At 38.8% G+C, this 23,969-nt stretch overlaps 1 protein-coding gene across 5 annotated transcripts in view; it reads left to right on the top strand.

Annotated features, from left to right (window-relative positions):
• Positions 1–23,969, top strand: part of PDE4D (phosphodiesterase 4D) — a 648,504-nt gene that overhangs the window by 170,452 nt on the left and 454,083 nt on the right. Inside the window, exon 1 of one of the 5 annotated variants that reach the window (XM_034773683.1) lies at positions 656–1,856. The exons of the other annotated variants lie outside the window; for them this stretch is intronic. Within the exon in view, the coding sequence (XP_034629574.1) occupies positions 1,810–1,856 (47 nt within the window). The 5' untranslated portion in view covers positions 656–1,809. Of the gene's footprint in view, positions 1–655; positions 1,857–23,969 lie in introns of those variants that run through there. 5 annotated transcript variants of the gene reach the window in all.

The following is a 23,969-nucleotide window of genomic DNA, read 5'->3' as shown; positions in this document are numbered from 1 at the left end:
GGCTAATTTGGGGTATTGTTGAATGGAGCTGTGACAGCAGGAGAAACAATCTTAAGGAAATAGAAGACATAAAATGTGCAGTGTAATGTCTTATCACAGCACTCCCTAGTCAGACCACTCCCTAATCAAACAAGCAGTTTTATGACATGTGTTGATGCCTTTGAAGGTGTAGCTGGCTTTCATAGTATAGGATTTCCTGTCCAAAAGGGCAAGTGGTCATTTGAAGTTTAAGAGTCATAGGGCAGCATAAACCATGTTTTTTGAAAAAAGAAAAAACAAGAAGAAATGGACTGTGGTCTAGGAACATGAAAATGTAAATGGAAAAAAAAAGTCTATAGTCTTTCGGACATCAAATAAAAATACAGTACAATATTTTGTCCTAGGTGTGTGTTTTCTTTATTTAACATTTACATGTTTAATTATTTTTAAATTTTGTTTTATTGTAGTCATTACGAGAAACAGATCTTTTAGAGAGAGGTTTTGTTTTGTCCCCGTCTCTCCCCCACAAACACCCCTCTCTCTTTTCTCTCTGTCTGTCTGTCTGCTGAAAAAAGCACAGGAGGATATACTGTGTCAGGAGAACCCACCTAAAGGGCCCCCTTGACGCTAGCACATCCTCTGTCAGGCAGCATTCACTGCAGCCCGGAGCAGATTCTGCTGCAGAGTAATAGTGCCACAGAGTCTGCAAGTGTCCTGAGCTGCTACTGAACAGGAGAGCAAAGACATAGTATGAAAGGATCCAAGGATTTCAGAGGGTATGTTGGCAATTCTTGTCAGGAGAAAGAAATCAAGAGCCTGCTGCCTGCAGTGTTTTAATATATACAGGGTCTGTATAGCTTGATCTTAAGAACCTTCCCAAGGATGTTGTCAGAGCCTCAGGAGTAATAACTACTGTTTGCTGAATTGGGAGAAAAGGAGAACAGAGGAGGAATTCTTAGATAACGTAGGACTTAAAGCTTTGCTTTTTTGTGGCAAAATCTGAATGCATGCACGTTTTTTATATAAAGTATAACATCAAATTAGAACTAGGTTATGCAGTGAAAGAATCAATAGCTTAGTCATTTTACTTAAAAGGAGCAGACAGCCTTATGGGGTTAGACATCAAAATGAATTTGATCATGACAAAACCTTATACTCATGGTAGTATCTAATTGTAGTCCTGTCCTATGGAGCAGAAAAAGCACACTTCCTTCCTTCTTTCTTAGATGAAGAAATAAACCCTGAGAATCAAAATTCAGAGAAGAAGTTTGCTTTGGATGTACATGGGTTTTTAACCACCAGTCTTTGTACAGGGTTTGCAAGAAAGGAAAACTCCATTAAAGTGATCACTGATGAATATGTGTCTAAGAAAGAAGAAAAAGCAATATTCATTTCTAAAGGACACTATGGCAAAGGAATCTGAAATTATTCATTTTCCCCTAAACACTGATTTAGCATGGATGACAAGAAACTATCGTTTGACTAACCTTTTCCTTTTCCATATGAAAATGCTTTAATTTATACCAAAACTACTTGGATTGTATCAAGGGGAACCTTTGCCTTCACTTAGGATACGCAGTTACCATATATCATATACTTTCATTTTTGTAACTCACCAGTGTGACATAAATGGATGGAAATGTACATAGAAAACCCTATGAAAAGTCTTTCCTCAGATCTTGGATATTTTTATTTTTGTGGAATACAATAATTTTTGCAATAACCCTTGGTGTTAACTACTCATGCAGTTGTTTTGGAATGCATCTATGAATACCATCACAGAAAAAGCTATCTGATAAGGAAAATACTAATGCTGGAAGATCTGTGAACATGATGCATGTGAATAATTTCCCCTTTAGGAGGCATTCATGGATATGGTGAGTAATCGATACACACTACAGATTGTTAAACTCAGAATGCTTGTTTGCAAAATACAGTGGCAAGTGCCAGATGCTGACTTTTCCATTGTTAATGGAAAGTGAGGATTGAGCTGTTGTAAAATGAAAATCTTACAGAGATGATAGTGGTGATGTAATACAAGTTTAGCACCCCTGTGCCATCACAAAACAGAAGAGTCAAGCTGCAGAATGGAGATGATAATATAGCTGTAAAAATACAATCAATAAGAACCTTTTGAGAAATAGAAATATTTCTATCTATAGGATCAATGAAAGACAACCATTTGATTCATAACATTATTTCAAAGAAACACTACAAACTTGTTTTCCCCATATAATATTGTCTTGTCTGGCCTCTATTTTTTTTTTCTTTTTAGAGTTCAGTTGACTAAAAAACAAGGATAAATGATTCCCCTACAGTAATTCAGTAATTTAAAAAAAAAAATGTTTGTGTGCTAACATTTTAAACCTGGCTGTTTTGGGAAACAATCCCACTGAACTAAAATCACTTCAACATTATTAAAACATCTGTTTCCTCTTAAACCCAGACACATCTGTAGTTCTTGCTCAGGGAGTAACCTTTGTCTACAACTTACTTTATAATGTATTAAGGTCAACTTTATGATTATTTTCCAGTCGATTGGCGTCATGTCATGCTACTCATGTTGGAATTTATGACTGAATGCTTTAACTAACTACTGAACTTCTGGGCAAAGCCCAGTTTTATGTAAGATCTTGTCTTTATTACATTTTTGGGTTTATTTCAGTTCTTTTAAAGGTACTAAAAGCAAGCAGATTATGAAAGTTCGGTCTGCACAGTTTATATTTAGTCAAAAGATTTGCCTTTAGTATAAATGTTTGTTTGGATACCTAACTCATTAGGATTTTCCCTGGCCAATACCTTTATAGTAATGCAAAATATTATTTTCCTCAGTGTATTTCAGACTTGTACTTAACAATATAATATAACAATATAGCACAACCACAAATCTGCGATGGGTGTCATTTGTCAGAGGTTTCTGGCTGTACAGCTCAGAACCAATCAGAACCATGGTGCACCTGTGACAGCCTCTGTCAGACCAGGGGATGCTATGAATTTATGACTCTACTAAATCTGTAATACTAAATCTTAATGCAGAGTTAATACAGAATCATCCCTTTAACACATCTTACTCCTCTATCACAGTCCTCTGCCACTTTCCCATAACACCAATCTTAGGCTAAGTGAAATCCTTGTAATATCTCCTTATAGCCCACTTTAAACAGCATCACCTGGGAAAACAAATAATAAAGGTAAGGTTTTAGTTAAGCTCATTCCCCCTGCTTTTGTAGCTTATTTTGCAAAGTGCAATGTGGTCCACACCTAACAGGAAAGCTCTGATATTTCTGTTGTCTTCTAAGAATTTGGCCTACTTTTCTTTTTAATAACTTGGAGAAATTGTTCTAAAACATTTTTAGTGCCTTCAAGTTTATTTTATGTCTCAGTACTTTGCAACCAACATTTTGAATTCTTTTTGAAGCGGTTTGATCACATCAATTGTTAGTTTTTTCTGCCCTCATAGGCAGTTGCCTGCCTTCCCTGTTCACCCCCTCCCAGCCTCCTTGGTATCTGTACCAAAATGTGAATACATTCTGTAGGAAGTACTATAGCAGCAATGTGGGATATTTTTGCATGTGGTGCTGCACAAATGTATGTAGGCTTTCACATGGTTTACATTTAATATATTATCTGAATGCAGATTATACCATGCAAACATTTATGGCTTACTAGATCCCAGACCTTACTTTGGAATTAAAATGTTTCAGCTCAGTGTTGTTCAACTGCCCATTCTGGGAACCAGGCAAATTTGCTTATTCATGCTACGTTAGATCTGTAAAGAACATTTCTGAATGGTAAACTTTGGAGTTACTACCGTAGTCATTTTTGTAATTCTGTAAAAGCACTTTCACAAAACCTATGTGTTGGCTGCCAGACATACCAAAGCTTCCCATAGTAAATTTGAGTTGATATAGAAAGAGTGGTCTGTATATATTTCTATCTTCTGGTAAGATGATAGTGAAGCTAGATGAAGAGATTTTTTTTTCATATGACCCAATTAGTATTGTGCTTGGTTAACAGCTATATCAGTTGATTCTTCTTGCTATATTTTCTGTAATATTGAACAACATATTAAAGGTATATTGTCTCAAGCAGCATATAGTACATATTTAATTTTGAAATACTATGTTTTAAATATAGAAATCCATATTCAGATTCAGTGCCAATAAACATAAATACCTTAGTGACATTATTTTTTTAGTTTAAGTATATTCTCTACCTTCATAGGCATTTCATTTCTCTCTATCTCTCCTACTCTGTCTCTGATATAGAATGGAACATAGGTGGCTGTCAGTCCAGGGCTAGTAAATAAAACCTTTTGAATTTTAAGTTAATTTGGTTTGTTTCAGCCTTTCCCCCTCCCAGTCCAGGGCTTTTAACTGCTATGTGCAGATGGTGGAGCCAAGGTGCTTTTTGCCTTTGTGTTTGTTTGGATGTGTGTGTCGGCTTGGGGGAAGGGTTGCCAAAAGATGGTAGGTATCCCTAGCAAGAGCCAATTTTAGGTGCTGGGTTTGCCCTTGAACTCACAACCTTCCATCCCTAAAGTGTGAATGCCCCTAACTAAACCCTACTGCTAATGTTATTTATACTGGCTCCCAGTTAATACATTATTTTGGATAATCATTTACATGGCACAATAAAGTGAGTTTAAAAGTAAATATCATGATCTGTTCTTTGCCTTGGAAAATGAATTGCAGGCAGGGAGAGCAAGATTATGAAGAGCCTTCTGAGTGAGGATGTGTAAGTTAAATTCACTGTGGTAAAAGACAGGAAGCCAACGGAGGGGTTCAAAGAGGGTGTGTAAGTGATGTGGTTGGAGTGGGTGTGGAGAGGATGATTTTAGTAGCAGCTGTTTTGGATAGACTGGAATGGTAAGAGGTGAAATATGGGGAAGCCAGGAGGGAAGGATTATAAAAGCTAAGTTGATTGATGTTTTAGGAGAGGATAAAGTTAGTCCTGGGAAGATTGAGAAAAATGAGATGTGGGGTGACATTAGATGAGGAGTAACAGGAGCCTATTATATTTACAATATAACACCACTACTTAAGCCAGCAAGTATGTGCAAGTCTGTAGAACATGCTATTTATTTCTTTTCAGATTTGAAACTACTTTAGAAATGTTTATGAATGGATTGTATTACATAGCTTTCTTTTCCATTATACTTTTTTCTGACTTTTTGATGCCAAACCAAATAAAGATAAGCATGGTATCTAATTTTGGTTTGCCTTGCTGGGTATATCTTTTCCTATTTTTATCAAAGAAAAGTTAGAAGAGCTGAAGAACTCAAAAATCATAGTTCAAGTATTTGTGCCCTCAAAACTGTAAAGATGTAAAATTAAATATATGAGCACATATTGTAGGACAATGTAATCTATATTCAGTCATTCTTTTTTGTTTCCTTTCTACTAAGATACTGACATAAAATGAAATTTAAATTGTAGAGCAAGTCAGTGAGCTAAGAAATGGAGCAAAAAAAATCCTTTTCTGCCTTTTAATCTAGTCAAATTTACTTCATTTGATCATTACTGTGCTATGTACTTCATCGAATACAAAATAATGTGAATGCGTGACTGCATGGTCAGCCCTTTGCTTTAGATTAATTTGATGGCCAACTACCTTGTTGAAAAGCACCTTAGTAAATGCATGACTGTTTGAATACAAGTTTAAATAAGTCTTTTTGATTTCTGGTTCCCAGAATCTTCTGGAATAATAGTATTATTACGCATGTTTGTACATTTTAATTATTGAACTAAATAGTTTGTCACCAGTTATCAAATTATTAGCTTTTTCTCATTGTAAAGGTTTTCCATTTTGTGGGTCTGGAGTTATATTTTGCCTTGGTAGAAAACTGAAAGAAACTAAATATCCTGACCTTAGTAGATAAGGCAGAAAAAGAATTATTTTTTAAACATTCGGTTTGAGGAGCTGAGCAACTTCAGCTCACTTAGAAGTCAGTGGGAAGCTGAGGATGGTTGGCATTGTGCAGGAAATGGTCAGCATCCCTCAGGATAAGGCCCTGAATTAGTAACACAATCTAAAATGTACTTGCTCACTTGTTTTGCTACCTTAAATTCTTGTTTGTGCTAGGTTTTTTATAGTGAGGAGAGCAAACTTGTGCCAGAATTTCTGTTCAGAATTGTATTTAATTAGTTTCTAGACCTATGACTTCAGGCCTTATTCTATTGGCTACAGAGGAATCCCTTCCTTCTGATGGAGAACAGGATCTGAAATGTCTGCAAGCCAAATGACTGATTTCTGAGCATGACAACCGATCCTGTTAAGGCCAAATGCAGTTAGTTCTTAATCTTCTGTTGCCAGTAGGTTTTGATTGTGCTGATAAGTATGAAAGGTCGTCATCTTCTCAAATTTCTGGTGCTGAATAGCAGTGTTAGTGAGCTTCAGGCCTTGTTTATGTATACTTCTCAAATTAGGTGAAATTCAGCTAGGCTTATACATTTTTTACTAAATGAAGCAGACAGTAGTAACCACTATTTTGCAGTAAAACCACTTTTTCTGTTGACTTTTTTTCTTTTATATCCTCATCTTTTCAAACACTGTTTATCCATTGGTATCACCTAACCAACATACAACATGCTGCACATCAGTGAAGAGGAGGAAATATTTTGACCAAGGACAAATAGGGCAAACCTCTCCTTTCTCTATTATATTAATGCTTTGTTCTTTTATGGTGCCTTTCATCTGGAGAACTCAGAGTGCTCCAGAAACACTAACCAGCTAGATATCACAACACTCCTGTGACGTGGAGCAAGGGGATATAGGGATCATGTCACCCACTACTGAAATGCAGCAGCTGTTTAGCTCTCAGCACAGTAGTATAATGTCATGGGATATATATAATATCTATACAGGGGAGACAGCTCATTTGAAAAACCTGCTGTAAACTGTACTCACTTTAATGTCCTCAGAAGGATGACTTGACTCTGCTGGGATTTTAGCCTGTGGTTCCAGAGTAAATATATACACTGGGTGATTAGACCACCCTGGGTATCTCTATGTTGCAATTAGACACCTGACCTGTGCCAGCTGACTTGGACTCGCAAGCCTCTGGCTTGGGGGCTGTTTAATTGTGGTGTGGATGTTTGGGACCCTCCAACCTTGCAGGGTCCTACTCTCAGCCCTCAAGCACAAGTCAGCTGGCACAGGCCAGCCACGGGTTTTTAACTGCAGAGTAGATGTACCTTAAGCTATTTCCCATTAAATTACTGTAAGTAGTTAGGATTTTTGTTTTATGTTTTTGGAAAATGACATTTCCAATAGGAGAGGAAGGATGGTCTGAAGAAGAAGCATGGTTTTTTGTTTAAAAAACACTGTATTTGGACTCAGGAGCTAAGAGTCCAGTTCTGGGCTTTACCAGATACCTCCTATCTGGCCTCATCACCTATCTGTCCATAGCTCATATTTGTAAAATGAGGATGACAATACTTCATGTCTTCCTTTCTCCAACCCTTTCTTGGTCTTGTTTGTTAAGACTGGAAGCACTTTGAGGCAGGGATTTTCTCTTATAATCTATATGTACAGTGCCTAGCACAATGGGGCCCAAATATTCGTGGGGGCCTGTAGGTACTACTGTAGTAGAAATAATAATACATAATGATGCAGTGCTTTATAACACCATGCTGGGATATAACAGTGCGTCAGAAATGATCAGAGGGGAAGACAGCTCTTGAATTGATACCATACCATTACTTTAATATCTGGATGGGAGACCTCAAAAGAAAGTCTAGGGTGTTAAAGTAATCAGGCATCATCTGCTTTATGTGGCGATAGCAAAATTGATACCACAGTGATGTGGTATGGCAATAGACAATTGTGCATACTAACACACCTATCCACTAGTCATTTTCAAAGGGTTTAACCTAGAGTCAAATTATTTCAGGAAAGATTATATAAGCAAGTGGAGTTTCCATCCTGCTATGAACAGATTACACATACTGTATATAGTGCAAATTACTGCTTTCCTGTTGTTTGGCTTTACTGGCAACTCAAATAACAATAACAAAAATTAAACCTGAGTCTTTTTTCTCCATAAATGTGGTTGGTTGTAGGGTTTCTCTATAGACTCTCAATTCCAGTCCTTTGTTTCCTCTGCCTAAAGTGAGAGACTTCAACTTTTCTTATCCTAGTTGTGCTTAACAAGATGCACCTGCCATTCTGCCTCAGCAATAATTACCAGTCACCTCCAACCTTTAAAATAATAGTTTAATAATAAGGTTGGAGAAAGCTTTGATGCTTACTATTACCAAATTACACATTTTGCTTCAATAGTACTTATATTTTTACATGTTAATCTGTTATTAAACACATTGGAAACTGGTCTCTCAAACTTTGCAGTCCCTTGGGTTGAGTGAAATGGGTTTAGTTCTGTTTTCATGTATTACTCACTTGAGGATGGTGATTTGGGGTCATGTTCAGTTTACTAGCTACAGAGAAGAGCAGAGCCATAAGAAGGCATTTTAGCACCTGGGTGAGTGAGCACATTTGCGCCCCCTAGAGGCGATGCTTGCGGGGTGGCATGCAGAGGGCTCTTGGCTCTACGTGCTGTGGGAGCCGAGGGCTGGCTTGCTGCCCAGAAGCCCTCCCTTCCTTACATCCCAAGCTGGGCCGCCTCTGCATGGCTGGGCACCCCCCAGGCATGGCAGGCAGCACAGCTCCCTGTTACCCCCCTGACATGCTTTTACCTCTCCCCCAAAGGGCTGGCGGAGCCTGGCTGCCAATGAGATGCTTGCTGTCTGCGGAGAAGGGCCAGCTCCAGAAGGCAGAAATATGGGGGTACATCACCCCATGTGACCCCACCCATGCTGCCCCATTTTCCTCCCCTGTGACTTTGCGCCCTGGGTGGCTGCCCCACTTGCCCTGCCCTGGTTATGGCCCTGGAGAAGAGTAATGATGCTGCCCAAAAATCAAATATGGAACATATTTTTTAGCCTTGAGAATGAAACATTGTCCTACTGAATGATATCCATACTTAATTATCAGCTGTTTGGTGTCTCAACGTTAAACTTGATAAATAACATTAGGAAAATTTCACCTAGCCAGTGTATTTGGATGGAACGAAAGAAAGTTTTGCATGTGTAGGTGGAAGGGCTTACTGTTTGTTTCTATTAGTGTAATATATTGCATCCGGAGGCAAGGGAATGAGCTGCCAAAATGCTGTGAATTCATAAGTACAAAAGTGAAGAACATTGTTAGGCAAATACAATTTATAGTCTGATTATATTTTGATCACGTGAAAAATATACATGGCTAATTTTTGTTGTTGTGTAATGTACTAAATGACATTTTCATATGTAAATCTGAATTACAAGATTATCTCCTGAAGACTAAACAGAATGTAGGGCCTTTGAAATTTATATGCATAGATTAACTGCTAGATAATAAGAGAAGTGTTTAAAGTTGAATTCTACATTACCAGTTAAAAGGGAGGCAAGAATATTTCCAGTATAAACCTGTTTGTTGGCAGCAGTTAGTAAAATGAAATAATCTCCTGATATCACAGAACACAGGTTGGGACAGGTGGACAACAAACAGAGAATAGTATTTGAAAAGAATTTAAGAAGTTTGCCTACCCATACTAGTAACTATTTTGTCTGTTCATTTTCATTTTGATTCTACAGCTAGTTTTTGTTTGCATGCAATTAATTATGCTACCTCTCTTTCTATTAATTTATGTGCTACTTCTAGAAAATATTTTAGTTTGTCTTTCTAGATTTCTTGGCAATTCAATTACCAATTTTTAACTACTGTTATTGAAAACATCCTGTTTGATTTAAAAAAAAGAAAGGTAGTTACAAGTGTGCAACTATAGTAAATGGTGCAATACACTGTGATCCACCTCCTGTTGAAATAAATAAATAAAAAGAAAGACTTTAATTCCTGTGGCATTTTAAGGACTGGAAAACTAGAATGATGACGTTGGAACTTCAGTATTGGAATTTAGCTGTGTAGCCAGGTAGCCTAAGTGGTGCCCACTTGAGTACCATCAGGGTTCAACTCACCCAGGTGCAGGTCCTCGACAATTGGCTGGCACACCTCACGGGTCCAGTGCCAGGGTGCTGTAGCCCTCCAGCTACGGTACACTTGAGTTCCACCCCTTCCAGAATCTTAGGCCTGGTCTACATTGGGGTGGGGGTGGGGAATCGATACAAGTTATGCAACTGCAGCTACATGAATAATGTAGCTGAAGTCGACGTACTTAGATTGACTTACCATGGTGTCTTCACTGCAGTGAGTCAACTGCTGCCGCTCCCCCGTTGACTCTGCCTGTGCCTCTCACTGAGCTGGAGTACAGGAGTCGACGGGAGGGCACTTGGGGATCGATTTATCGCATCTAGACTAGATGCGATAAATCGATCCTTGCTGGATCGAGCTCTGCCCGCTGGTAGTGAAGACATACCCTTAGGGTCCAAAATTAAAAGGAAAACAGGGTTTTCTAAGTACTTGTTGACAGATGTTGCTCTTCTACTCAAGGCTTGTTTTCATGCAGTCAGTCCTTTTTGACAGTCTTCCTGGGTCTAGTCCTCTAATCCACTGGGAGGTTCATCTAGATAGCAATCTGTCTTGCAGTGTTGGCTGGAATCAAGCTTCCTTTGTCAAGGAAGAATCACAGAAATGTAGGACTAGAAGGGACTCAAAAAGTCCTCAAATCCAGCCCCTGTGGCAGGACCAAGTAAACCTAAACCATTTTTGGCAGGTGTTTGTCCAATGTATTCTTAAAAAAACCCATTGATGACGGTTCCACAATCCAGAGCATAACTCCTTTTATAGTTAGGAAGTTTTTCCTGATATCTAATCTAAATCTCCTTTGCTGCAGATTAAGTCCATTATTTCACTGTCTAACCTTCAGAGGACGTGATCACCATCCTTTTTATAAAAGCCCTTAACATATTTGAAGACTATCATCAGATTCCTCCTCAGTCTTCTTTTCTCAACACTAAACATGCCCAGTTTTTTTACATTTCCTCATTGGTCAGGTTTTCTAAAACTTTCATCATTTTTTTCTCTCCTCTGGACTCTCTCCAATTTGTCCACATCTTTCCAAAAGTGTGATGCCCAGAACTAGTAGCCCAGCTGAGGCCTCACAAGTACCATCTCTCGTATCTCACATATGATGTCCTGTTAATACACTCCAGAATTAATTAGCCCTTTTCACAGCTGTATGAGATTGTTGACTCATTCAATTTATGACCCACTGTAACCCCCAGATTCTTTTCAGCAGTACCATCACCTAGCTAGTTATTCCACATTTTATAGCTGTGCATTTGTTTTTTCCTTCCTAAGTGTGGTGTTTTGCACTTGTCTGTATTGAATTTCATCTTGTAGAATTCAGACCAATTTTCCAGTTTGTCAAGGTCATTTTGAATACTAATCCTGTCCTCCAAAGGGCTTGCAACCTCTCTAACCTTGGTGACATCTGCAAAATTTATAAGCAGATTGTCCTCTCCATTATCCAAGTCAATAGTGAAATACCAAAGCGAGGACTGACTCTTGCAGACTTCACTAGATACGCCCTCTCGTTTAACACTGAGCCACTGATAACTAGACCACATTTTCCTAGTTTGCTTATGAGAATGTCCTGTAGGAGTATCTCAAAAGCCTTACTAAAATCAAGATAATCACATCTACTGCTTCCCCCCTATATATTAGGCCAGTAACCCTGTCGACGAAGGAAATTAGATTGGTTTGGAATTATTTGTTCTTAAGAAATCCATGCTGGCTATTTCTTATAACTCTATTATTCTTTAGGTGCTTACAAACTAATTGTTTAACAATTTGTTCCGAGATCTTTTCAGGTACTGAAGTTAGGCTGAAAGGTCTATAATTTCCTGGTCCTCCTTTTCACCTTTTTAAAGATATGTACTATGTTTTCCCTTCTCTGGCCTTTTGGGGCCTCACCCGTCCTTCGGGAGTTCTCAAAGTTAATTGCTAATGGTTCCAAGATTGCTTCAGCTAGTTTATTAAGTGCCCTAGGATGAATTTCATCAGGTTCTCCTGACTTGAATGTATCTGACTTATCTGAATATTCTTTAACCCAGTGTTTTCCTATTTTGGCTCTCATTCCTTCCCTCTTGTTGTTAATATTAATTTTATTGAATATCTGGTCACCATTAACTTTTTTAGTGAAGACTGAAGCAAAATAGGCATTAAACACCTCAACTTTCTTGATGTCATCAGTTGTTATTAGCTCTCCTCCACTAAGTAAAGGACCTATATTTTGTTTTATATTTCTATTATTTAAATTAAAGAACCTCTTCTGATTGACTTCTATGTCCTTGCTAGGAGTAACTCATTTTGTGCCTTAGCTTTTCTGATTTTGTTTCTACCTACTTACGCTATTTGTCCATGTTTCCAGTGTTTGGAGGATTCTTCTTTTATTTTCAGGTCATGAAAGAATTCCTGATAGAGCCATATGAGCCTCTTGCTATTCTTTCTATCTTTCCTTCACATCAGGATAGTCTGCAGTTGTGCCTTGAATACTGTCTACTTAAGAGACTGACAACTCTCCTGAACTCTTTTATCCCTGAGATTTTCTTCCCATGGGATTTTATCTTACCAGTTCTGTGAGTTTCTTATCTGTTTTTTTTAAGTCCGTTGTCCTTATTCTGCTGCTCTCACACCTTCCTTTCCTTAGTATCTATCATTTCATGATCTATGTCACCCAAATGGCCTTCCACTTTCAGATGTGCTACCAATTCTTCCCTGTTGGTCAGAATAAAGTAAAAAATGGCTGTCCCTCTGGTTACTTTCTCCACTTTCTGGAACAAAAAGTTGTCCCCAGTACATTCCAAGAACTTATTGGAAATTTTGTGTTTTGCCATCTTACTTTTCCAACAGATGTCTTGATAGGTAAGATCCTGAATTGCTACGAGGTCTTGTGTTTTGGATATTTTTGTTGTTTGTTCTAGAAATGCCTCATCCTCCACCTCTTCCTGATTTGGCGGTCTGTAGTTGACCCCTACCAGCACATCACCCTTATTTCTTACACCTTTTATACCTCAGAGACTCTCAAATCTTCTGCCACCATGTAGCAGAAGCTTTATTTCCTGGTCAGTCCCTACCTGAGTGGGGCCTCTTATTTTTAAGTGCACTCTCCATCCTGAAAACTATTGCAGATGTAGACAGTCAGGGCCAATGTCCACAGGTCCTAGTTAACTGACTCCCTATCTGCCCCATCATGAGTAGGTAGAAATCAAGGTAGCCCAATTTCTTTTAGTATGTCCTTTTATCATGAGGGTATCTTTCTTCAATGATTAAAGCTTAACTCTGGCAGAAACTAGTTAAAAAAACAACTATGAATATCACTGGTCTTCAGGTTTTATCAAGTGGAAGTCTTTCGTACTCAGTTATTTCATAGATTGAAATTTGGAAGTTTTCCATATTTTTTATAAAGTAGCATTGATTCCAGTTCCACGTTTTCTGAAGTGATTGTAAATCATCTCAATATGGTTGATCAGAATTTGTCCCCTTTTTAATAATAGATTATTCTTGGCCATGGACAAAAGGTAGTAAACCCTACCCCTAGCCATTATAGCATGTTTGCTGTAAAGTATGCTTTCTGATTTTGTAATATTTACATTATGGCCATAGAATCCCTAGTTTCAACTGGCAGGGAACTGAGTCTTTGGTACTTGATTCTGTGATTCTGAGATCACATTTTTAACAGTGAGGGTAATTTTCCACTGAAACAATTTATCAAGGGGGATCCAGTGGACATAGTGTACTTAGATTTCCAGAAAGTCTTTGACAAGGTCCCTCACCAAAGGCTCTTATGTAAATTAAGCTGCCATGGGATAAAAGGGAAGGTCTTTTCATGGATTGAGAACTGGTTAAAAGACCGGGAACAAAGGGTAGGAATAAATGGTAAATTCTCAGAATGGAGAGGGGTAACTAGTGGTGTTCCCCAGGGGTCAGTCCTCGGACCGATCCTATTCTACTTATTCATAAATGATCTGGAGAAAGGGGTAAACAGAGAGGTGGCAAAGTTTGCAGATGATACTAAACTGCTAAAGATAGTTAAGTCCAAAGCAGACTGTGAAGAACTTCAAAAAGATCTCACAAAACTAAGTGATTGGGCAACAAAATGGCAAATGAAATTTAATGTGGATAAATGTAAAGTAATGCACATTGGAAAAAATAACCCCAACTATACATACAATATGATGGGGGCTAATTTAGCTACAACAAGTCAGGAAAAAGATCTTGGAGTCATCATGAATAGTTCTCTGAAAATGTCCACGCAGTGTGCAGAGGCGGTCAAAAAAGCAAACAGGATGTTAGGAATCATTAAAAAGGGGATAGAGAATAAGACTGAGAATATATTATTGCCCTTATATAAATCGATGGTACGCCCACTTCTCGAATACTGCGTACAGATGTGGTCTTCTCATCTAAAAAAAGATATACTGGCACTAGAAAAGGTTCAGAAGAGGGCAACTAAAATGATTAGGGGTTTGGAACGGGTCCCATATGAGGAGAGATTAAAGAGGCTAGGACTCTTCAGCTTGGAAAAGAGGAGACTAAGGGGGGATATGATAGAGGTATATAAAATCATGAGTGATGTGGAGAAAGTGGATAAGGAAAAGTTATTTATTTATTCCCATAATACAAGAACTAGGGGTCACCAAATGAAATTAATAGGCAGCAGGTTTAAAACAAATGCAAGGAGGTTCTTCTTCACGCAGCGCACAGTCAACTTGTGGAACTCCTTACCTGAGAAGGTTGTGAAGGCTAGGACTATAACAGAGTTTAAAAGAGAACTGGATAAATTCATGGTGGTTAAGTCCATTAATGGCTATTAGCCAGGTCGGGTAAGGAATGGTGTCCCTAGCCTCTGTCTGTCAGAGGATGGAGATGGATGGCAGGAGAGAGATCACTTGATCATTGCCTGTTAGGTTCACTCCCTCTGGGGCACCTGGCATTGGCCACTGTCGGTAGACAGGATACTGGGCTAGATGGATCTTTGGTCTGACCCAATATGGCCTTTCTTATGTTCGTAAGGGATGTGGTCGATTATCCATCTCTTGAATTAATTAAGTCAAGATTGAATGTCATTCTAAAAGATATGCTCTATTTCCACCACAAGTTATTGGGCTTAATGCAGGAATTATTGGGTGAAATTCTATGGCCAGTTCTGTGCAGTCTGGATAATCACAATGGTCCCTTTTCTAGCCTTAAAATCTAGAAAACTATGAAAAAAGTATATTTTATAATATGCTCTTGAATATATAACATCTTGTAGCAAGCTTCTTTCATTCTGTATTTTTCCTTATTTTTGGTTTTCATATTTCTTTATTAATATGTTGTTATAATAGATTTTAGGAAATTATTTTTAATCGTGCATTTATAAAAAGGTTAATTTACTGTCTGTGTAACGTGAAAATTATCTCATTTATACACCACTAATTTTAATTTTTCATATTTTAACCTTAGCTATATGCCCCCTTCTGTTAACTGCAAAATTCTTTTGTGTTCTCTTTGCAATATCCAAATTGAACACTTAAGATCGTTAATTGAATAGCTGAGATGGTATGTCAGCAATAGGCACACATATATATTTTAAACTACTTTTGCCTTGAGAGAAATGACCCCCTTGCTGAAGAAAGGAATTTGTTTTGCTGAGACTGGAACATGCTCAATGTGCTTTCAATTATGGCTGAATAGTCATAGAGGATAGAGATGCACTACTTTTTCCTTTGCCCTTAAAAATGCTGTTAGCCCTAGAGTGAGCCCATTGCTACTGTTTGGTGTTAACAAAACCTTAATAGTGTTTTAGATTTCCAACCGGAAAATCCAGAACCATGGTTTGTGTTCTGTTTTTATGGCTTATAGGACTAGAGCGAGTCTAAGCTTCCCCATCTCACTTAACTAATCTTTAAATATTTTTGCCATGGTTGTAGGATTACAAAGAGTCTGAAGTATGTCATCCAAATCCCACCATCAGAATTTACAGATATATCCTGTCTTCCTGCCCCAGCAACCATAAAATGCACATAGAAGCATGCAGCAAGCCAACCCCCAGCCCCAGCATTTTGATATGTTGAACATTGCATATTGTGTCTTATTTTAGCACATAGTAAATCATCCCCAGATAGTAAAAATATATGCTGTAAACAGCAGAGATTAAGGAAATGCATAGTTTTGGATTTCCATTTAGTTAAGTATCCATATTTAGCCTGAGTTTGAAAAGTGCTGAGTACTAGATAGCTCCCAGGTCATATATTTGTGTGTCTAAATATGGACTTAAGTGCCTAACTTTGAGACTAATTTTGAAATCCTTGGACTGAAATGCTGGATTCCCATCTTAACTAATCAATCTATTGAGGCCCTAACCACTCTTTACAGACCTCTGCATGCCAATTTCTGCAACTCTCCATCCCTACACAGCGTCATTTTCCCTCCACAGGCCCTATGTCAGATATACATAGCCATCAGCCATTCCTGGTGTTATCTTCTGGTGTTAGAGTCCCCCCACTGCCTTCTGCTTGCAGATGACACAGCTGCGCCCATGGGCATCTTCCAGCTCACCCACACTGGTATCTTTCTGTTTCCTACTCACCCTGGCCCACAGCCTCATTGAACCCTCCTCCCACCCAATTAGTGTCACGTGCCCATGGTGCCTTTCTTCCTATCTTGCTCAGTACCCTCACTCACATCTTAAACACTACACTCCTGTAGCACCTTACCTCCTGTTATTAAAATTTAGAGACCACAACTGAGACAAAGGCCCCAGTGTGATAGTTTCTGCTCCAAAGAGCGCATAGACAAGACAGGCAAAGTGAGGAGTAAAAATAGTATTATTATCCCCAACTTACAGATAGGGAACTAAGGCCCACAGAGATGGATTTGCCCAGGGTCACACAGGTTGTGTATGACACAGCTAGGAATTAAACTCTGTCCCTTAACTAGAAAATATCTTTCTTTTACAAGTCCAGAATTGACATCCCTCTATCCCTGTCCACATCCCTGTAGTAACCTCTCACCCCATTCAGGTCTCTTGCTCTGCTCATGTCTTCATATAGGAGGGCTTGTTGGCTATACCCAACTCGATGGCTCTTTGGGTGGCCCTGGGCGATAGCTCCAAGTTGAGACAGAGACTGCCAGTTAACAGCTTCCCAATCCATCGTCTTTTGGGTGGTGGTAGGTGGCCTTTGTATGCTCCTCTCACATCTTAGGGCAGAAGCCCTGTTGCATAACTACGCAGTCTGGAAGACCCTGCACGGTTTGAAGGATTTCTGGGCACTTAATATGGTTGAGCAGAGAGCAGGCTCTGTCACTTTCTCCTGTCCTGGGGAGAATAGGTGCGGGACCATTTGTTCTTAACCTCCCTCTCCCAAAAAGACTTTGAAGGAGGGGATGGACTGATTCTCACCAGACCATCCTGTCTCATGAATGTATAATAGGAGGAGGTACCCACCAAAAGAGACTGGAAAGAAGGGGAATAGGTGATGACTGTTGGGGCCTGATCCCTGAAAACATCAAGGGTGAGTCTGTGTGTGAGGTCCAAATCTGAAATCTCTCCCCCTCTAAAAATATTGAAAGGTTGAGGGTTGGTTTTAGATTTTAGACAGAGTAGTTAACAGGAAATTATAACTGAATAAAATATTTAAAGTGCCACATTGCTTATTCTTGCTTGGTTATCAGCATATCATAAATTCTCAAGAAGTTGAATGCCATGTTATTTAAAATACACTATAACATATTGGTGCAGTACATCCCATAGAACATTTTCTGTAATATTTGAAACTTAGTCTATAATACGATCCTCACAAGCTAATCATAGTAGCTCCCATCACATTGCAATTTGCAATTAGATGTGGCTTGTGGTGAAGTGAACTGCCACTGGGAATGCCACGGTAAGAAAAAGGTATACATGCTGAGCTGCAGCTGAGCTAATGTATGCTTATTTATTGGAGCCAAGCAGGAGGCAGAAATTAAGGCATAATAAATTTGGGATTGTACCAACCAGAGGTTTACACATTTGTACCCTAAATAGAAGGAAGACCTTAGAAATGATGGATTAAAATGTAGCTGATCTCCTGAAAAATGAATGTGAATGAAAATTTAAAATGTTTTTGCATAATGCAGGTTTTTGAGTCAGGAGCATATGCAGTCATCTAAAAGGTATAAAAATAGATTAGATACTTAGGCTTCTATTTGAGATACGATGTACTACATACATATATATATATATATATATTAACATGCACACATTTTATATCTATATCTATAAACAGAAGTATAAATCCACTTTTTGATTCATATCAAGGTACTGAGCCAATCCTACATCATCAAGAGGTTCCTTTTGAACTGGAAGTATACAGTGGTAAGATCTGCTAATGTTAACTGGAGAAAATAGGGACAGGGTGGTAACCTCAAGACCTTTTTATGTCTGATCTTGCCCTCCGACCAAAATGCGTTTCACTGGCCTCAGAATTCCATTTTGTTTAAAAAAACAAAAGGAACCAGCTCAGTAGCTAGCAACTTTAAGGACATCCATTAAAAGCTCTTCACACATGGATTTTAAAAAACACTGAAGTATCAATAGAGACTTTAGAATGTCAATAACTTTCTCTTCATTATCTCTCCAGAGATTTCATCTGCTCTCAATATGTTCACAGGCATTTCCTCTGGTAACTATAGCAAGGCAGAGGCAGAACAATGAGAGAGTAAAATTCCCCAGAGGCTCAGGTTTGACTATCTAATCACCCTCTCTGGGTAGGATATTATTACAGGGGTTTACTCTAAAATTTGTATCAATTTGGCAAAATTCTCTAGGTACATTAATTTTATGTGGACTTACAAGTAGTAAACATAAAAATACAAGCCAGACAACCTAGCTCCTGTGTTACTCTAGAGCTCCCTGTCTTGGATTCTGCTCCATATAGCACCCCCCCCCATCTCCCCTAGTGAGTGTGTCCTGAGAGTAAAAAAACCCTTTCTTTTAAAATCTTGCTTCTGAATAGATTCAACATTACTTAATTATTGAAGCACTTACCTAGTAGTGCCTCCCTGAGCTGCCTCTGAATCCTGGCTGAGAATTTACTTTGAAATCTCAGACTGTTGGGGCTGGTTCAGAAGTGCCCTGTTCTCAGGACACCATTGGGATAGACTGCAGCAATGCTTTCGATTACGCTACAAGAAGGCATCAAAAGCCCTGAGCACTCCATCCCAACAACCATAACTTTATAATTTCCCCTTGTGTATCAATGCATTCTGTACTTCAGTTAGGGCAGTCAGGGAGGGCACAGAACAAGATAATAAGGAGAATGTTTAATTTCTGAGAAAATGGCTTTTCAGTATCCTGTTCTTCGTAGCTATTCATTAGTGATAAGTGCTGTAAGAATGCTGAGCATTGAGGATGCAGTGAGTGCATCATCTTTAGCTTCTATTGCTCATAAGTTGAGGTCATCAATGCAGTTGGCATTATGATTTGTGTTAATAAGATTGACAGATATGAGTTTTTCAAGAGCTCCTGATACCAAAAGAAGCTTTGGTGGCAAAACACCAGTTCTGTGACCATTTTGAGCCATCATTTATCTTCACTAAGGGGAACTGTGAAGAAAGAGCAAGTTCCTTTGCATTTACATAAGAACGGACATACTGGGTCAGATCATTTGTGGGGAAACAAGGAGGAAGAAATTTTGTGCAATATTCTGGTTCTTAAACATAGTTCTATATAGGAAAAGTGGTTTATCATGTACATTGTTGACTGTAGACACTTATGGATAAATTATTTCAGTTTGCAAAGTAAGATATTTGATTTTGTTACTGTTTTCTGAAGTGGATATAGTGGCAAGGATTGCATTTGATAGCACCTTTCCATTTAGGAGATATTCCCTCATGTTTTTCTTCAGCACTTCTTTTTGTTTGCTTTTGTTTTTTTATTATTAGTATTGAACATTAACTTATAGTTTATTAGCTGAGATACTTTTATAGTTCCTATTCAGATTTTCTCACAAATTAATATTTTTAATGTTGCTGTATAAGGGCTAGTTATTATTATTGTAAATCTTTCTTTCAGTGATGTGACGACACTGATGGCAATACATGCATAATAAAAACATGGTACCCTAAATTCCCCGGCCCCCCATCTTGAGATTTTTTTTTTTTAGTGCCAGTTGTTCCCTGACTTGTTCAAATGTTTCATTCAAGTGAATTAAATGCCCTATTCCACAACACATTGTTTTATTTATGATGTTGAATGTAGTCAAAAGCTTTCAAAAATGTCCTTGTAAGTACAGTAGATGATGTTTAGTGTTCCTGTAGTTTATTGCATTGTATCTTAGACAGTAATATTCTCCAGGAACGAAAAAAACAACAAAAATATGACCTCCTTTTCTTGCTTGCTGTCCTTAATCAAGATGTTATTTCCCTTTGTTTTAAAGGACTTACTGCCTGAGTCTCCTGTCTTGTACATAGTGCTGCATTAGAATATCTCCACTGGCTACAGTGGCATTAGTACTGATTTACACCAGGGTTAGTGAGAGGAATCAGGCCCTGAGTTCCCGTGATTTGCACAGATGAACATTATTTCATACACCTGTTAAGGAAATGGATTGTGCATGCAAGAATGGTAGCAACAGCATTAGTGACACTAAAAGCTTAACATTGCCACTAGCTGAAATAATATCATGAATTAAATTTCACACAAAAAATTGACAAAATTACCAAAATATCATCCACTAAGACTGGTCACTTCTGTTATTTCAGTCAAGCTCGGTTGGCTTCTGTACTGTTTTTCATCTTTCTCCCTTTTTAGCAGGGGCATCATTTGCTGTGAGGCAAGGGCCCACCCCAGCCTTGCTTTGGTCCTTTCCTCTCTTCCCACTCCCCCTGCCCCTGACTTTCTGTAGATCCGTATGCTCCATTATGTCTTCGACTTTTAGCCTCACCAGACTTTGCAGGATATAATATAATCACATGTAATGTTCTATGTGCTGACACAACTTTGTGCCCTCTCCCCCAAGATTTTTCTGAAATGATGTCCCTGCTTTTTAGGAAGGGGTTAATTTTGTGACTCAGAGTGGTTATTACTACTTCACATGACAGTCCTCTGATTTTGAAATGGCACGTGTTTTGTAAGTCAGCTTTGCTTTCTGTTAGCACTATTTCAGTTGCTTCATGCTCCAGCTCTGCTGCTGCTTTCGTCATTGAGATAGCAGCAGCTTATTGCTCCGGCCAGCATTACTGGTGTCACTACTAGGCTTCCATGTGACAACTCTTCTCTCCTTTCCTGCAATCCTATCGATATCCTTGATTTAGCAACATGTCAGACACCTGTTTTCACACTATTAAACTTCATTTCTTCTGCATCATAATTTAGCCCCATTGACCTTGACATTCATACACTGTCTAAAACAGAGTTACACGCAGACTGGTCCAAGCTCCCTTTTTGATAAATCAGCGGTTAAATTCTCACCACAATCAGAAGGAACCAAAAATCAAATGTAATTTCACATTTTGGACAGCATTAATAACATGGTAAAATAATAGATCCATGTGAACAAGAAACAAGGAGGAATAACTGCAAAAAACAATAAGACAAATATAGAATGTGCCATACCAAACAATACCTTGCTTTTACACACAATGAAATTACATTTTTAGGAGAAGATGTGTTTAAAAGGGATGAATAATTATATTTGTAGCTGCTGTTACTAAAATAGAGGTAATAGAGATTTCATCCAGGGCACAGCATTGTACAGTTTCAAAGTAAAGCATGGCTAGGAGTCTCAACGGTTTACATTGTGGGGACTCCAACTCAATAAAAGGAGCATCTTGTGTACCCCTTACTTCCTCCATTCATAACAATGCTGAATCAACTTGCGATTGTGAGGACAACTCTCTCTCCCATTTATGCATGGTGGAGGAGGAGGAAGGGATTTAGATAATGCAGAATTCAGAAAATAGGGTTGCAGATGAATGGGAGTATACTGTATTAGGAAAGTATTTATGCATTTCTAACTGTCTGCAGTTTTGGTCACAGTAGTTTTGGTTCTTGAGGGTAGTTGTTTCCTCTCTTCCTACATAGAAGCAGCCACTAGTAGAGGTAGCTAGGGTGTTTTAAACTCCTTTTAGAGGAATACCGGAATACATGGATTCACCAAGGGCAAGTCATGCCTTATCAACCCAATTGCCTTCTGTGATGAGATAACTGGCTCTCTGGATATGGGGAAAGCAGAGGATGTGATGTATCTTGACTTTAGCAAAGCTTTCGATATGGTCTCCCACAGTATTCTTGCCAGCAAGTTTAAAAAGTATGGATTGGATGAATGGACTATAAAGTGGATAGAAAGCTGGCTAGATTGCCGGGCTCAATGGGTAGCGATCAACGGCTTGATGTCTAGTTGGCAGCTGGTATCAAGCAGAGTACCCCGGGGGTCGGTCCTGGGACCGGTTTTGTTCAACATCTTTATTAATGATCTGGATGATGGGATGGATTGCACCCTCAGCAAGTTCACAGATGACACTAATCTAGGGGGAGAATTAGGTACACTAGAGAGTAGGGATAGGGTCTAGAGTGACCTGGACAAATTGGAGGATTGGGCCAAAAGAAATCTGATGAGGTTCAACAAGGACAAGTGCAGAGTCCTGCACTTAGGATGAAAGAATCCCATGCACTGCTACAGGCTGTGGACGACTGGCTAAGCAGCAGTTCTGAAGAAAAGGACCTGGGGATTACAGTGGGTGAGAAGCTGGATATGAGTTGGCAGTGTGCTCTCATTGCCAAGATGGCTAACGGCATATTGGGCTGCATTAGTAGGAGCATTGCCAGCAGATCGAAGGAAGTGATTATTCCCCTCTATTCGGCACTAGTGAGGCCACATCTGGAGTATTGCGTCCAGTTTTGGGCCCCCCACTACAGAAATGATGTGAACAAATTGGATACAGTCCAGTGTAGGGCAGTGAAAATGATCTGGGGGCTAGGGTACATGACTTACGAGGAGAGGCTGAGGGAACTGGGCTGGTTTAGTCTGCAGAAAAGAAGAGTGAGGGGGGATTTGATAGCAGCCTTCAACTACCTGAAGGGGGGTTCCAGAGAGGATGGAGCTCGGCTGTTCTCAGTGTTGGCAGATGACAGAACAAGGAGCAATGGTCTCAAGTTGCAGCGTAAAGTGCAAGTCCGTTGGGTTATATCCAGGGAAAGAGAACTTGAAGAAAGTCAGGTATTACGTGCTATAATATGTCATTTCAATTGTGGGTTATTTACAGCTGCAATATAGAGTTTGTGAATGTGAATAAGTCTGTAGTAAAGTTCTCATTTAGCTTCAAACAAAAACTAGACACACATTAAGGTCATTCCTTCTGGGATCAGTTTATTTACCCAAAGGTAATTTAAAATAATGATATGCGAGTCTCCAACCTAATTCTCCCAAGCCTTGGCTGTTGCTAAGGGGTTCCTTCTCCTTCAGGATTACTTCCACTTCCCCTATATTCAGAGTGAAATCTAATGAGTGACACCAGACCCAATGAGTAAATAGAAATTTCCTGCAGCTTCCCGCAAAGTTCTAACACCTTCTAACAAAGTGGGGCAACAGGACAATTGTGCCACCCTGTTACAAAGTTGCTACAAAGCAAAGTCATATCAATAGTTCATATTTTGCTACAGCTGATAGATTTCCTTCAAAAGGAAATTATCTCAAAAAACCTTCAGTTGATAAAATGTTAATAAAATGGCACTGATAACTTTTTTTTTCTTTTTTTTCTGCATCAGAAATATATTTTGGCCACTTAATTGAAGAATTCCTTTATTGCTAATGACACACTGAAAACTGGATCAGAGTGCTCCAATGATGAAAGAACCATCTTAGAAAACTATGAATAATCAGTTTATTGATTTTGGGCCATTGTTGTTTCTGCAACTGGTGCTTCTGCTACTTCACACTGAGATGTGTGAATGCTTCTTGATTTATGAAAGTAGTATTAATATAGAATCTTAAAAATGTAGGGACCCGAGAGGTCATCCAGTTCAGCCC

The sequence above is a fragment of the Trachemys scripta genome, chromosome 6, assembly GCF_013100865.1.
Source record: "Trachemys scripta elegans isolate TJP31775 chromosome 6, CAS_Tse_1.0, whole genome shotgun sequence".
NCBI lineage: Eukaryota > Metazoa > Chordata > Testudines > Emydidae > Trachemys > Trachemys scripta.
This window is presented reverse-complemented; position numbering and strand designations above follow the sequence as displayed.